The sequence below is a fragment of the Galleria mellonella genome, unplaced genomic scaffold, assembly GCF_026898425.1.
Source record: "Galleria mellonella isolate WM207_F2 unplaced genomic scaffold, CSIRO_AGI_GalMel_v1 utg173, whole genome shotgun sequence".
NCBI lineage: Eukaryota > Metazoa > Arthropoda > Insecta > Lepidoptera > Pyralidae > Galleria > Galleria mellonella.
Window position 1 is genome coordinate 6,430,193 of NW_026442016.1, and position 18,385 is coordinate 6,448,577.

General features: G+C 29.5%; 1 protein-coding gene across 1 annotated transcript in view; it reads left to right on the forward strand.

Annotated features, from left to right (window-relative positions):
* The window catches only part of LOC113515535 (acetylcholinesterase), a 91,110-nt gene that overhangs the window by 54,592 nt on the left and 18,133 nt on the right, over positions 1-18,385 (forward strand). The window contains exons 2-4 of the mRNA XM_026899781.3: positions 2,781-4,093; positions 10,053-10,195; positions 11,266-11,418. Of these exons, the coding sequence (XP_026755582.1) occupies positions 2,908-4,093; positions 10,053-10,195; positions 11,266-11,418 (1,482 nt within the window). The 5' untranslated portion in view covers positions 2,781-2,907. The remainder of the gene's footprint in view (positions 1-2,780; positions 4,094-10,052; positions 10,196-11,265; positions 11,419-18,385) is intronic.

Consider the following 18,385-nt stretch of genomic DNA (forward strand, 5'->3'; position numbering starts at 1 on the left):
TCAGAGAGATTTTTTCTTTTTCATGTTCGTCTACTTGAACTTTAGTCCTAGCTGTTTTTACAAACAGCTCGTATATTTAAATATATTATGTGTGAGATTGCATAAAAATCGAAATATTAAGGATATTATAAATTATTCCAGCGAAAAATGCTGAAAAATTGAAATCTATTCTTCTAATACATTATGATATGAAGATCTTGAATCACATTAACTGAGTTTGCTTCCATAACTCACCCTTCAAACAAAAATTCTGAGAAAAAATATGTATTTACCCCGATATTAGACATCAGCAACAAATATTTCGAAGAACTAGTTAATGTAAGATTTGTCTTTTCAATGACTGCAAAATGCTTTTTCTTGTCCCAAAAGTCAATACATTATAATAAAAGACGTATACCATATATTATATTTTGTTGTAGATGTATATTTTTTATACTGATGTCATAATCTGAGTTACATTTTCAACCAACTTCAGTAAAGGAGGAGGTTGGAGGTCAACTCGGTTGTATTTTTTTTATGTTTATTACGACAGAACTAGGTCATTTTAAAAGTGATTTAGAAAATTGTTTTTATTTAGACTTTCAGATTAGTAGTGCTAATATAATATAATACATAAGTTGTTTAGTTTTTAAATAAAAATAACTAGGTATGCTGTCATTGGAATCGATTTATTTTTTGTAGAATAAAATCTTAAATTATAAACCCGATTAGTTCAGTAATATACAAAGGCTTGATGAAAATCTTAGAATTTATAATTTGATAATTTCAATAAAGTGTAACATTTAAAGATAATTATTATTTACCAGTATAAACCGAAGGATTAAAATCCCGATTCACACAAATCTTAATGCTATTCAATTCATATAAACCGTCGATAAAACTCAACTAATCCGTTAATACTACGTCCTCTGCGTGAGGTGCTTATTAAACTTGGCCGTATAATGATCTGCGTAAACTGGGTATTTTGAATCTCCAGATCTATTTGCATTTGCAAATACAATGTTTAATTCATTCTTACGACATAATAACTACCATAATGTGCTACCAAACACGTAATATGTACTATGTGGTCACACGTAATAACTGCAAGTCAACAGAGCTGCGTCGACAATTTGTCATGTGCCTCAGCTACGCGCCAAGGACAAAAGTAAACGCTACGTATTTGATTCATAATTCTTCACCAAATATTTGTCTCATAATTATTATAACAACCTACTACTGAACACTGGTCTCTGCGTAAAAAGGATGATATCGTAGTATTACTAATTATTATTAAGGCCGCCATTGTTTTCTCACTGTGATCATTTCTTGTTATCATTCGTATCTATAATAAGTTCATTATTGTTGTCGTTTGGAAGAAATGATAAAGAGTATCTATCTATTACCGTACTGACCAAGCATCTTGAATAATAGTAATTATATCCAAATATAAATATTTCATAATACATCTATAATACTATAAGTTAAAGAGAAAGACTTGCACTATTAGGTATGAAGGAGGCGTGGAAGTTGTGCTTATTTATTAGAAATAGTGACATATTAAATTTTTATTCCATTATTAAAAAAAATAATATAAAACTGTTAAAACGACTATTTAGCTTACTAAATAATTTTTCTAACAACAATTTTCCAAAGAATTGAAACGTAATATACCTAATAATTTATTTATAAAGGTCACGCCAACATTTTTTTAATAAATACTGATCGGCGATATGAAACAATCGCTTTCTTAATAAAAACGTAACATAACAATCATCGTTTTCAGTCATTTTAAAACCTGTTGTTTGATTTCGTCTTGAAATCCCTTTGAGGCAAAATTTTTCTACGGACGGACGCACGTTGCCGCTTACCGCTGTCATGCTTGTAAATCGTGACCTGACCGTAACAATGTACACATAATTACCGCTATGGCTGCTACATAAATCGTTTGCTTTTGTATTCGATATCAACAGGACTATTGAAAGTAGATTTTTGTAATCTGAATTTACTCGTGTGAAATAGACCTACTGTAAACTATCAATCTTCACGTCTTAAGGAGCTAGAAGAGTAAAACACTTTGAACTAGTATTTTGTTTTTTATTATTACTAATGACAGTGTAATAACATTCATTTTTATTATTTTTATTTATTATTATTATTTCAGCAGTTAACTGTCTACTGTTGGACATAAGCCTTCCCCATAACCCGTATCAGTTTTGCCAGTAGTTGCCACGCTTGGCAGGCGGGTTGGCAACCGTAGTTAGGCTTTTAAAGATGTTTTAAGAGGGATGCTGCTGCCCATCCCTCGCCCTCTCTTAGTCGCCTCTTACGACATCCACGGGAAAGGAAAGGGTGACCCATTCTATGCCGGGCCATACACGGCGACACATTATAGACATTAAAAACACCACATCACAGGAATAATACATGACTGTCATGCGTGGTCACTCCTGGAGACTATTATGTCACAATATGTCATTTGTGTTAGAAGTTAAATTTTGTTCTCATACTATAATATTAAAATATATCCCTGTACCTTTGTAAATAAATTATCACTAATAATACTATTTACTGGATGACGCCCTGTAGTGTCAACTGTTTGAACGGCTTTGTTGTTTATAAAGGTTTCAGCCTACATGCCCTAGGTATATGTACTCTGGAGTAGTTACTAAGAGTACTATGTAAATGATTTAACCTATTCCTACGAAATTGCTAAACGTGATTTTTCCTTAGTCTTGATTTATAAAACGATTATAAGAATTTTAAGTGGTATTTATTAATTTAACATTTATTTGTTTCAGGTACATAAGACAATAGACTGCGAGTTAATGTAGAAATGTGTTTCAACAAAAAGTTAATCAAATTGGCGGATTATTTCCGGTTGCTCTTCGACGTATCTCGTTAGTGAAGGACAATAAAACATTCAAAATGATTTGCTGTAGAAAAATAGTGTTCACCAAACTCTTGTTATGTATGTTTGTGTCCTGTGCATGGAGCCGATCATGGGCAAACCATCATGATACTACAACTTCAACAACACAAACCACACCAACGACTAGTTCAGTACCAAAAAATTTTCACAATGATCCACTCATTGTTGAGACTAAGAGTGGTCTCGTCAAAGGCTACGCCAAAACGGTAATGGGACGTGAGGTGCATATCTTTACTGGAATTCCATTTGCCAAACCCCCTTTAGGACCTTTAAGATTCCGTAAACCTGTACCAATCGAACCCTGGCATGGCGTTCTCGAAGCGACGGCCATGCCTAACAGTTGTTATCAAGAAAGATATGAATATTTTCCTGGTTTCGAGGGAGAAGAAATGTGGAATCCTAACACGAATATATCAGAAGACTGTTTATATTTAAATATTTGGGTGCCACAGCATTTACGAGTTCGTCATCACCAAGAGAAGCCTCTAACAGAAAGGCCAAAAGTACCCATTCTAATATGGATATACGGCGGAGGTTACATGAGCGGAACAGCTACACTTGACCTGTATAAGGCAGACATAATGGCTTCTTCTAGTGACGTTATAGTGGCTTCCATGCAATATAGAGTTGGTGCATTTGGATTTTTATATTTAAACAAATATTTTTCACCTGGAAGCGAAGAAGCACCGGGAAACATGGGTTTATGGGATCAACAGTTAGCAATACGATGGATCAAAGATAATGCTCGTGCATTTGGTGGTGATCCCGATCTAATTACTCTGTTCGGTGAATCAGCAGGTGGTGGAAGTATCAGTTTGCATATGCTTTCACCAGAAATGAAAGGCTTGTTTAAAAGAGGCATATTACAATCAGGGACTTTAAATGTTCCGTGGAGTTGGATGACAGGAGAGAGAGCACAAGACATAGGAAAAGTTTTAGTCGATGATTGTAATTGTAATAGTAGTCTATTGTCTTCTGATCCAAGTTTAGTCATGGACTGTATGCGTGGTGTCGATGCTAAAACGATTTCTGTTCAACAGTGGAATTCATATACTGGTATATTAGGGTTTCCGTCCGCTCCCACAATTGATGGAGTATTTTTGCCGAAAGATCCCGATACATTAATGAAAGAGGGTAATTTCCATAACACAGAAGTGCTACTCGGAAGCAATCAGGATGAAGGTAAGTGTTTGTTCATGTTTATTCATTAGATACTTTCTGATAATATTAGCAATGCTATCAAATACAATTGCCGTCTTTACTAAAGCGTTAGAAGAATTTATAAATCAATCAATTCAATTAATCTTAATTCTCGGTATGTTTCATTAAATGGAACCATTTGTAAATTTAAAGGATTTTTCTTACCGATATACTGTTCTTTTTTTTTTAATATATAAGGTTATTTGAAAATCCCAATGCTAATGGTTTACACCGACTTTTCCCCTTGTATTACGCATATAAAGTTTGAGCGCATTTTATTAGAGGCACTGTGTGTGATAGCTAAATATATATAAATATATATGTATTTAGGTCTATTAGATACACTTTATTTACAAACAAAATATTCTACATAAGTAAAATATTTTATTACTAAATAATAATATAAATTCTACTAGTATTTCAGATTTAATGAGTAAGGAACGTATTGTAAACATTAAAACAAATACACGTGAAAATGTATGTGACGCCACGTCCCGTGTTGTTTGTAACCTTCCTATGGTAATTATTTATATTAGATAGTAAATGTAATTCATATAACAAATTTGCACCTAAATTATTATACACAAAAATGAATTCGGAATATGAAAGAAAAGCTCACGACAGTAATTTCAGTTTATAAAATAGATTGAAAGAGTTTTTTAAAAGCACTCTTTCGTCTATATTTGACAAGATTTTATCTCTCAAATCTATTCTAAATAGTTAATGTTTCTACATTCGATATATAAAAAAACCTATGTACATATGTGCATTTTTATATAGTTAATCTTTGCTATTATACAAATATTATTTATAAAAGATTTTGTAATTTATGTACTTCTACGACTTAAAATAATTACCTGGCGTTGACAAGATTTTATCTCTAACATAACCTTTTAACTAATTTATGTACTGATTAGCTGAAAGTGTAGTAAAAACTACTTTGCATATTATAAAATTCCATAATGTGATCTAGGCCTCGATAAAAATTAATATTCTAACAAAGCTAACAGAAACATAGATTTGTTCTACGTGAGCAAAATAATTGAAATTTCTTTGAAAATAAAACTTTGTAAATATGTAATCTGTGAATATTACATCAAACACATTTTAAACATGCATTCACATTATTACGTAAATGCCTGAAATGGCAAGTGTAGAACAGCCCAGGAAATGTGCACAGAATTTGTTTTGAAACATCCTTGTAAAAGCTTCCCTATGGTTTATCAATATTGCTCGTAGAGTTCGAGGCCATTTGAGTCTAGGAGGCCTCAACAACAGGCGGTAGCGATGCGGCGCGGCGGCGGGGAGTGCACGCCTGCGCAAATCTATGTAGACACAATAATACCACGTCGTAGATTTTTAGTCGTACTACCATGTACTACAGACTCGCCCACGTAGCTTACGCCCCCGCTTCCCCTCGCCTGTTGGTCCAATCCCCGCCGTACTGTTGCCACGCGCCCCTGTCCCCTCCAGAAACAACTAGAGCCTTCGTTACTTTTCTGAGAAATTTAAAAATTAATGATTGAATACAAATTATTTTTTTTATTATTGTTTTTTTAACAACGATGTCAGTATAGAATGATAAAAAAAAAAACATTTATATAGCCATGTATACATTTTTTTAAAGAAAAATACCTTTAATTTATTTTTACAAGACAGTTGTCTTACCAGTCCATTTTTATTATTGGATTAAAAATAATCCTTATAAACACAATAAAAAATTAGATCGGGTGGTTTTCGAGATTTATTATTATAATTTATTACTGTTTCCCGCGACGGTGCCTACGTGCGTTAGTATATAAAGTATTCCTATGTGTTAAAATACAATATAACTTATCCGTGTACAAAATTTAATTTAAACTGGCTCAATTATTTACGAGTGATTAAATAACAAACATACAAATATCTGAGCATTTAAACATATTTATAAATTTTTATAATTATAATATAGATTGTGATTTATATGCCCACAATTGTGGCTAATTACACCCACTTGGTCTGTTAGACGATGTAGTTTTCTTAGCTCTTATGAACTTCTGTAACAGCAAAACCGTCACGTTGGAAATACTGAAGAACTTATTTTTTTTTCTTTTTATAAAAGTAGATAGAAGATTAATTTATACGTTGTAGGTCAATTGTTTTTTATAACTACGTATCGCCGAACATATTGACATGATATCACTCGGACTACTTATATTGTCTTATTTTACTATAAAAATTAATTAATAACATAAATTTATTATTAACATTGTTTGTGGTATTAACATAAACTGCGTTGATAATGTACAATAAAAAAAAAAAAAAAACAATTAGATTATTATAAATTTTATAATAAAAATATTAATCTTTTTTTAAAACTTTACTTAATAATTAGCTGTTTGTTCGCTACTTCGTAGACGTAGTTTTCGAGTGTAAGAAAACCAATGAACTTGACAGTGTATTAAGATAAAACATATGCCAATTTTTAGGTTACACCTTTAGAAATTCAGCTGTGAAAACCGAGTTCAGTTTGTTGCAGTAGTTTATTTTGGAAAAAAAATCTAAAATTTATTATTTTGGTAGACAAATAATGTTTTATTTTTTCATAAATGTGTTCCATATGTACATATATGTATAGATATAGGTACATATGATATGTATGAATGAATATATATATATATATATATATATACAATGTCTGTATAGACATTGTATACTTACAATTTTATTATCTTAGTAAGATCAGTAAGATTACATTTTTACTATTTAAATTAAAATTTTTCGGGAGTGTTAGTTTATTCAACAATATTTATTCTAATTATGTTTAGTAAGAATTTAATTATAGCATTTAAATCTAACGTTTAATAAAAGCAACTAATACAAGGAAAACTATTCATGAAATAAGAAAATCTATGTAACGAATACCTAATAATTTTATTGAAAAATCACATAATTTTGAAAATTATCTTTACAAAAATTTGTGATAATATATAATACCATATTTCCCACCAACAAACTATCGTTAGAATTTTTTGTACTACTAAAGTAAATAACAAAAGGATTGAATAAGAAAACTTTCTGATTAAAGTTGAATATATTCATTATCTTAATTATCGTTATGTATTTTTAATACTGCCTACTAGGAATTAAAACTAGACCTCATTTAATGGAGTGTCTAAGATCTTTAAGAGAAGCTGTTACATGCGCCAAGTGAAGGCTATTATTTAAAAATTCCAGACACAAATTGAACTCAGAGTTCTTACATTAAAACTTATATCGTGAAAAGTTTAGAAAAAAGATATATAAACAACATTAAAAACAGAATTTTCGGAAGTGTTTAGTACAGATGAGGCTTACTATTTTGTACATAATTTTTGCAGTAATATATAGTTTAACGGTGACATGCATAAATTTAATGATTAGACACTTGAGGTGTCTTTATCTGTGGATAATTGACGTGAGCCATTGATTTAATTTAATGTATAATATAAAATTTCATAATATTACCTAGATATAGTACATACAAAAACTACCTTCTTTATTTTTAAAATTCTTGAATGAAATAAAGTTTTTAATAGATACCGAAATACGTCAAGGTGTTAACAGTAACTGTTGTTAGAATTTATATCCTTGACCGATGATAACATATAATTATGTATTTGTAATTATATATTGTGTACACTACGTTGTTTACTTACATACATACATCTCTCAAGGATACAGTGTAAGGATGTCATTTATAGGTCATTTCCAAGAAGCTCACAACCAAAACTAAGAGTATGGACAAAAAAATAAACAATAGCCAATTTTGACGTCACATTTTTCTACATCTACGTCATTGCAGAGCTAGAGGACTACTGTTTAATCTCATATCGCCTATTTTAGATTACTTAATTTTGATAACTGTAGCCTAGGCTGATTAGGGTCTAAACGAGATGGAAGACACGCAAAAGTATTGAACTAAACATAAATGATTATTTTATCTAAGTCACGATAATTCAAAATAAATAAATTCAAATTTTTGAGTCCTCATAGTGCAATCTCAATTTTGTTATCATATTTTTTATCGTGTACAATCTATAATTATAATTATATTAGAAGAAAACTATATAAACATGCCATATCGGTTCAGGGATTTGAAATTTTGGACACCGATTATTTATATATAAAAAATGATTATTAAGATACGGTATTTGTTAATTTCCACGAGAATAAGATAACAAATTTATGTAGACGTAACTACGGGAAATACATAATATATACAAAGTAATGAACTGATGGATTGATCAACGCAGAACAAAAACAAATATAGAAGCAAGTTCTTCAATTAACTATGTTACATATAAAAACTTCATTTATATATGTTGGTTCATAATATTATTGTGAGATTGAGGAAGATACGCACAGGTATTTCACAACACGTGTAGACGAGGTCAAGGCGAAGATGAGGGTTGGACCCTGTAAAAATGCCTCCTTGCTATGCCACATAATTTATTAGATGTTATGAAATACGGAAGCGGTCTTGTTAAAGCAAAACATTTTATGTATGTGCTCGTATTTCACCCTGTCATATCTAAACTCAGATATATAGATAGATAGATATATAGATACTTTTTATTGTTTTCCCCAAAAGATTACAAAAGTAGACTTATTATAAATATAAATAATTACAAGAAATAATTACAATGAAAAAACAATGGGCGACCTTATCGCTAAGACGATCTCTTCTAGGCAACCTTTGGATGGCATACATGCATATAAACATCTACACAACTACATAAAAATATATAAATACTGTTCACATGTATACGTAAAACACTTATAAAATCTTTTAGATGTCTGAAGAAATAAATATACATACATATATATATATATTATCTATATATATATATATATATATATAAACATATATATTTATAACACTACTGGACATATACGAGTAGCTTCATTAAGTCCGAATGGGTTAAGATCCTCTCATATAATACAATACAATGCATCCCAAATGCATTACTCTCAGTTAGCTGTAATCTAGGATTGGAAGGTAAAAATACGTACGTATCATTATAGTAAATTTCTCTTCACCATGTATTTTGATAAGATTTATATCAAATGGAAGTTTATGCTTTCTATATATGTTAGCAAATGGTTGTCTATAAAAAAAATATTACTAGTAAGGGTTACCACAATCTATAGTTCTGTTTTAGAGATTTTACCCTTTTATAGAAAAGAATAAACTTCCATTAAGGAAGTTTATTCTTTTTTATATACAATAACATAGGTTTCACTAGATTGCGGCTAACTGAGAGCAGTTAACTAGGATGTATTTTTTTTATTTTTAATTTAAACAAAGTTTCATCAAAAAAATTAGTAAAAAGTTGCAGAATTATAATCTAGAAACAAAACCGTATTTAACTATATACTAATTAACTGAGATTGTCAACATATCAGCCATTATCTGTCCAGTGCTGAGCATAGGCCAACTAAACAACTAATATACTTAAACACTTTTTTGTACATACATTACACTTATCAAATACTTTTTTATTTTGATACCAATGTATTTATGTATACATGTAAATCCTAAATTAACCAAAAAATCGTTAAAAATTAAAGATACTCTTGTTTTGAGACTTTAACAGGTATATGTTTACTTTATTGCTATAGTTTAAAGTTGGCGAGTATAAATTACTGTCTAGCAGCTATGGCATACACAAAAGTAGAGGTAATATTTCGTTTATATGCGCATTATACCACAGTTTCAAATTTAAGAGCATTTTGCGGATAGTACAGAATAATTAAAAATTTTCTTATGTTTGATATTATATATTGTATATCAACAGACGTATGTATAATGACATTTTCGTCTTGGAAAATTTTATTTTATCACTGACAATATTATAATAAATTAAATATAAGCAGATAGAAATTTTAAACATTCATAACATTTGATTTTTTTTTTCAGGGACTTATTTCTTGCTGTATGATTTTCTCGACTATTTTGAAAAGGATGGCCCGAGTTTCTTACAACGAGAAAAGTTTTTAGAAATCATCGATACAATTTTTAAGGATTTCTCTAAAATTAAGAGAGAGGCAATTGTATTTCAAGTAAGTATTATCTATTCACATTTAGTTTGAAAATCATATTTTGTGGTAAAATTTAATAAAAAAATTAAATGGTGTATACATATATATTTTTATTTTGTTTATAAATTTTTGTAATTATGATTAATCTATCCGAAGATACATAAAAAGTTAATAATGACCATTTTGAATTGAACCTTCTCTAACTGTAGAGGTAGAGAGAACAACGATTGTACAGTCTAAGAAAGTATTTACATGACTGGAATATCGATTTTTTTTATGTTTTCACAGTGAAGATAAGTGGCAAATGATAGATGGTCCTTTGACATGACAATATAAATCGAAAATGATATTTTTTAATGTTTGGGTACCGTTTCAACTTCGTAGCATTCGGTAGAGTAATGGGCTCTATAAATAATATTCACATAATATATGGGAACTACTAAGTAATATCATGGCAAACACAGTGTATTTTGTGATGTATATGGGACTCTCATGTGCATAGGTGCAGGTTAGGTGTATCGTCAGATTGTTTACTATAAAAACATAATTAGGTATAATTGGATACTTCTTTAAAGACCAATAAATATTTTTTTATCTTAGCAGCACTTTAACTATTTAAAATAAGACAATGAACAAAACATTCGTTCATATCAAAACAAAAAATAAGACTACAGAAACCGTATAATAAAACACTCTGTGTAATAATATCATAAGAAAACAAGTAATATTACTATTCTAACTTGTTGAATAATATCAACCTACAGTAAAAGTACATATGGTTCAAAACTGTTATCAACCGAAACGAAATGAAACTATCATTCTTTGAGAAACTACTAAAAAGGATATCCCTATTTGGAATAAGTGTCAATAATGAATAACTGTGGTACATTGTGTGACTTCTACTTGTAAGAGTTACTTATAGTAGTTATAAAGGTGAAGGTAGACTAAAGGATTAATTATTTACTAAAGTTACTTGCCTTTTGTTTAAAGTTAACCTAACCTTTAAAGTTTTGCCTATTGGCGTTAACTGTAAAAAAAAACTATTTTAATAAACGGTAGTAAAAAATGAATTTGATTTCTATTTCTTCCAGTATACTGACTGGGAGGAGATCACTGATGGTTATTTGAATCAGAAGATGATCGCTGATGTGGTCAGCGATTACTTTTTTGTGTGTCCTGCCAACTATTTTGCCGAAGTACTTGCTGACTCAGGAGTTGACGTTTATTACTATTATTTCACTCATGTAAGTTTGCATGCTGTTTTTATTAACACGTTATTTTTGAATTTATTTTTAATGAAATTACTTGCAATTTTTTTTATTATTACATTATATTATAGATATATAAATAAATATATTATTGCTTATTATATCCTTTATGACAATAATCCAGTGAGTTTTCCTACCAACATTATAATTATTTAAAGGTAGGAAAAATATTTCAAAGGTATTTCTAAAAGTTGGACTTGAAATGAAACTTTTGCTTAACGTGTTAATTTGGCTAACGAACCAAAGGCGAGGGCCCTTATAGAGAGCCTGCGAGCTACTCGCTTTTTACCTGCTGCTGCATCTAGCCTCAAAGGAAATTCCCATTTGAGGACGGCAGGCTGTGAAATGTGTCTGTGACATATATACCTATGAAATATATTTAAACACACGTATTTATTTTTAAAATAGTACTTTTCTTCTCTCTAATTTATACCGTATGAGTAAGAAATATTATTTATTGAATCTGGATTAGTCAGGTAATCTCGAAGATATTACGTGAGTAAAGCCGATTATATCATAACTATTTTGAATTAATATGTAATTTAAGATTTTTCAAATATGCCTTGTTTTTTAAATATAATTATAAAAAGTAACCTTTTTGTAATTTATACTCATTTTTGAGAACACATACGCTCAAAACAACTCCCCTACGGAAGCTGTTTATTTTATTCGTCGTATCTGATTATAGTCTATTCTCAATAATATACGTGTTTATGTAGTCAAAATATTAAAACATTTAAAAACAAAGGTAATTCGTATACTTAGAAAGATCAATTTTAAGAGTATTTTATTATAATTTTAACCTAAAACATTTTATCGTTTTTTTTTTAAATGTGAGTATATAGTAGCAAGTTTTTAAAATTATATAATAATATTTTGTATTAAATCCGAATTTAATAGTTCAACACTTAATACTTAGTCAGAAAACAGTATTTTGAATTCTTAGATCACTTTGTTTTTAATCCACACTTTTAATTTTTTTACCGAAATTAGTATTTTAAAAAAAAGTAATCATCTATTGTTATAATTTCGTTGGTGTATTCATCGGCAGACTACAATATGGTGATTTTATTTATTGTACCAAATAGGCGTATTAGCTAATTGAATGTAGATACATATACTTTCATCCTTACTAAAATTAGAAAGTAATTTTATTTGTTATCTCTTAGTGTTGTTGGTAAATTTGGCATACATGCACTATATAGGATGCAAAAGGACATAGACTACTATTTATCTTGATTAATCATCATATCCCGGTCACGAAAATCGAAGTCGTGATAAAGCCAATAATAATAAATTGTTTATATTTCAGATGTAATCCAGTTAAGGTCAATAAAGTATTCATTATAATGATTTTTGTGTAATATTTGAAATACTCAAAAAATACTGACGTATATTTATCTAAACAAAGATGCATTTTTCAATTGTGTTACATCTTTTCATTGCAACTCTACGCAGTTATTGTATAAATCTTCATCCTTGGGGTATTTTTATTCTTTTGTGATTCAATTCTTGACAATAGTCACTTGATTATATATTGCTATATTGTGCCAGGAACTCGATTATAATGTTTGTCTTTCATTGAAATCCCTTGGGATTGTTCTGTTCACTGTATCAACATCGTTGATTTGAATATACAATTCCCGTACAATGCGTATTAATATGAAACGTTTGGCATATATGATAGATCCACTTTCCTTTGTTTTGTCGCATCTACCTTAAATTTAAACTATATAAAATTTATATAATAATGAATCATCATATCAGCTGTTAAATGTCCACTGCTAAACATCGGCCTCTTCCATAAGGCAGGTTTTGCCAGTAGTTGATACATTTGGCAGGCGGGTTGACAACTACAGTTAAACTTTTGGTGATGTTTTAACAAAGACGTTGCTGCCCATTCCTCGACTATTAAGTTCGTTTAGTTTTACGATACCACTTAGTTTTATAATACCACATAGCATATACACTGTTACAGTAATTAGTAAAATTCATCAAAATCAATCCAATCATCTGATTGTCTATGTAGACAAAATTATGTTAAAGAGGAATTTAAATAATAAGAATAATATTACCACATTATTATTTATATATATTATTCTAGACTATATTTTTCACTTCCTTATATAACTTGACATTTGGACAGCTAACGTTATCACAAAGTTCTTGGCTCGTATAACAATTTTCTATTACTTTATTTAGGTCATGTAAGTATTCTGTGATTTTTTTTTCCACTTCCTAGTGTATCCTTCTGAGGTGTTATTTTACAAAATTGTCGAGTCACGTAATGCCAACGCTTTCTTTCTCTTATTTTTAATTACTGTAATGAATATATTCTTCTGATAGATGTTACTGTTATTATTATTGACTCGAGTGACCCACAAAAATAACGATATAACATTGAAACAGTAATATCTTCATGAAATATTCAAACATAAATCAATCGATGTCACCCGGAAAGCTTTGAGAGACATTCATTTGGATATACTGTCACAATGTTAATGACTTGATATAATTATCCCAATTTTTGGTTTCTTATATTAATATTTTTGTCATATCGTTTTCTGAATTTTATAAGACTAGTGATCTGGCCCACAAGTATCTACAATTTTTTAAATTTGAATGTATAGCATATATTAATAGTTAAAATGTAGCTTTTTATAAATGACAGACACTTTAAAATCGGTTAAGTAGTTTTTGATTTTATTCATTAAAACAAACAAATAATCAAATCTTATCTCTTTATAATATTAGTAGTGCTTAGTATAGAAAATATAAAACAGAGGTAGTATCTCGAGGTAGGGTAGGGCTAGTTAAACAGAGACAAAGATATAAACTTTATACATATAAAAGCTACCTACATTTCTAAAGTAGAAAGGTGAATTTCTGGTAATGTGAAAAAGAGTGTAGTCGTCGATCTCAATATGAAAAAAAATGAGATAAACGGTCGACAATAAATCAGGAAGTTAACAGGGGCGGCGTCGCTGGCGATTTGTCGGCGGGAAACGTTTTGACTGACGAGCTGCCACAGCGGAGACATTTTATGGGCCACGAGCTACAAAAACAAGCCTGCCAGTGGCCGAGTATTATCTGTCTTTCCACTGAATGAATAATAAACTGTATTGTTGAATTTCGTGTTTATTGTCACGCTATCATCATGAGAGAATCTCGCCATCAATTTGTAGGTATTAAACTTTTGGGTTGGTTCAAACCATAAAAGAATATATAATGATCTTGATAATAATACAAAAAAAAAATGTATTATTAAGATAATAATGCCATCGTATATAGAGATAGGTATTAAGGACTCCATAATCAGTATCATCATATCACTACCCTAATTCGAGGAAGAGAAGAATTAATAATTTTATGTCCTTCTAAGAAATGTGTATACCTATTTCAATATTGAGGATTTATTTGTTATGATATGATAAATTTATTTAATAGACTGAGTTTCATAAAGAATAAATCCACATAAACAAATAAAGTGTATCTAAGTATTAAAATATTATTAAAATAAAATAATTATTTTAATTATAGCAAAATTAGCATCAAACCAACTAAACAAAACTATAAGTATACTACTGTAGAATTAACATAAAAAATATAGTAAATACGGCAACATATAAATTACCTACAGATTTAGATCTTTCTCTCGTTTCAGAAATGGCTTATAAAACTAATATGCATTTGGTTCCAATTGTGGTAACTTTTTTCTGTAGGCTTTTTTAATTCTCTTTTTCAATAGACTTTAATTTAGACGTAAATAGAAATTAGGAAGATTCTGTTTTCTTCAACATAGATCTAATAATGTTAAAATAAGTAAAAAATATTATTGAAATATCTTTGAATTTGTTTGAGTTTATACTGATTTGAATTTCAAATTTATTTTCCTCGATTTACCGTTGCCGAATTCAGTATTTCTAGGATTTAAGAAGACCACGTGATTTACTTGTAAAAATATTTTAATTAGTTGATATTAAATACCGTGATGCATATTTTTTTCAATTACACATATTATTGTGGCATACAATGATTATACTGGAATATGATTTTCGTATTTTAATAACAATTTTAAAACTGTAAATTTTATTTGCATTACCAGTACATATTATTGGGGATTTATTTCAGTAGCTAGTCATTGCCCGCGTCTTCGCTCGCGTATGACATTCGATTTCTTGTGAGAATCACTTTTCTGTCTTAATCTTGTAATTGATAGTTGTCCGCAACTTTGTTCTTATGAAGTTGTTTGTCTTTGTTCTTATGATGTTGCAAACCCCAATGATATATATTTTTGTACTTTTAGCCTCAATCATAATAGAATTTTTATACAGTCATCCCTATCTCACCTATTCACGAGTAGATGTAAATTTTTCAAAAACCAATAAACATATTAATTTTTGTTTTGAACCAAGAGCCTGAATCCAAAATTTCACTTGTTTATCTTTTAAACTGACGCAATTGAATATAAATTTTAAAGTCCTTTTTTACCCACTTGAGGCTTGAATTTTCAAAATTCTTTTCTTATGTTCAGTAGGTATACAAAGAATCTGGGTCAGTTAGTCAACCAGTATCCTGTTTAATATATATAGAAAATCTAATTAATCAGTTAAAGATATTGTATTTTATTATATTAAGTTTTAATTATTAATTTTATTTATTAAGTTATATTAATTACAGCTAATTGTAGGTAAATGGTATTTACCATTTAATTTAATTTTATTTCATTGTTTTTTTTTAACCTGTAAATATTATAATAAGAATACCTAGTAGTATAACTTAACGTAAAATAGTAATCAATTTTTTATTCTTATAGCAAAGCTTAAATTCCACATAATTAAAGTGTACAAGTATTATGTATGTTCGAATAGAGTGATAATGAAAAAATAATAGACAGCTTTTTAACTTCCGTCTCTTGAAGATAAGTAATTTATTTTTTACTAAATTGAAGTCTAGTTATTTGTACACTCTTACAAAATCATTGTCGTACTTGATGTAGGTACAAAATAGATTATAGGAATTAAAGTGATCCACTGACTACAAACGGCTGTAGCCTGCTTTAATAAATTAGCCATGGGTCAGACCTGACTGGCAAAGCCAAAGGTCACAGATTAACAACGGGCTATTTTGGGTTGCGACCCGTCGCCGTTCCATTTTTGCTCCCGACACTGCTTCTAGTTTATCGCTCTGTATTTCTTCTATAGACATTGGATATATAAAATAAATGACCCTGGCTTTCGGTTTATCTTTTGGTTTTTCCAACAACAGGTAAACCCCAATGTGTAATTATTCAGTGAAAATTTTGACAAAGAATATAATTTTAGAAAAGATTTTAGAAAAATTATGCGATTTTTTAGGGATTCAATTAGTATATTGAAGCATATTTTAAGCAATTTTAAAAAGGAGGATATTCTAGATTCGGTGACACTTTTTGTCATGTATACGTAATATTTTCACTGATACTTAATAGATTTTGATATTTATTTTTGCGCAGTATATTAACTTCGTGCAAAGTAAAATTGAAGCACTATTTTGTTAAGAAGTTATTTTGTATTATTGAGGAATTCGTGATTAATGGACAGTCATGAATCTTAATGAATATTTAATTCATTAATTTTAGGCACTGACTAATTGGTGCATGACTAATTAATTAAGCTGTGGCATTTCTTTCGAGCCCTTGGAATTCTTATCCTGAATTCCGACAAAGCTACTAATTATATAGATATAAATACATATTATATACCTATAAGTATATAATACAGTGTAAGTATATACATATAAGTATATAATTTACAGGGTACAGAGGAATAACACCTTAGTCCTAAGGAACGGCAACGCCTGAGTGGCTCATGGGCGAAACAGTATACTTTGTTATGTCCATGATACTGTTCATGTTTATAGGCGAACGTTATCACTTTTCATCAGGTGGGTCATTAGCTTGTTTGCCATTCTAATTGCATAAAAAAGTATATAATAATTATTTCTCAACTTATTTCGTATGCCATTAAACATGAGACCAGTGCCGTCTACCATATTACATGTGTATTGTATTGTCAATCCAGTAGTTTAATTTATAATATGGTAGATGATGCTTACATAAGTCTTAGCGACATACACGTACAATGGACATATTTTTTTATGGGTATACGCTGTGGATATACGCTGACAGGGCACCAGTGAGAGATGATAGGTGAGAATGAAACAGGTCAGTTTGTCCACCATGATGAATTTATCAAAAACTAACTACGATATTTTCCATGGGGAACCGCATGGAGGTCGACCTGTTATACAATGAATGTTGAAAAATGGCTATCTGTTAGTATTCTTTCTTAATTCAAATATAAATGGAAATGCATTCGGCATGGATTGTTAAGAGATAAGATTTCAAATTCTCTCAAAAGGTGAAATATTTTAATTTTTAATATTTTTTTTATATGTAATAATTGGTATTTTGTTAAATATTTTTTGAATGTAGGACATCGGGTTTTCGTATAAAGTGTTTAAACTTTCTCTTAATGTAATAACACTGACAAGCCATCCAGGATTTAGACAGTGCTCGTAGTTTCGGTCAGGATTTAAAGGCCAAAGGTTAAGTTTATACCTTTGTGAACAAGAGAGAGGATAAGTGTACAAGACCACAATTTCTAGATACGTATATTATTTCGCGAGTGGACGAAACTAAACTAAATGTATATACCTCCATATACATCTTTTATTGGTGAAAATGTAATAATCGTATTATATATTTTACATAGTTACTGCCTGAACTTCAATTATACCTATCTAACGGAATGACAGGATTTAAAGTATTAATTCTTAGTAATTATCCTAAGTTTACAATTAGGATTATTGTCTATTTATATAATAATTTTTACCTTAACCGTTATTACTTAAGACAATGTCAATGATTCTTTTAGCTTTTGTGAATAAAATACCTAACCAT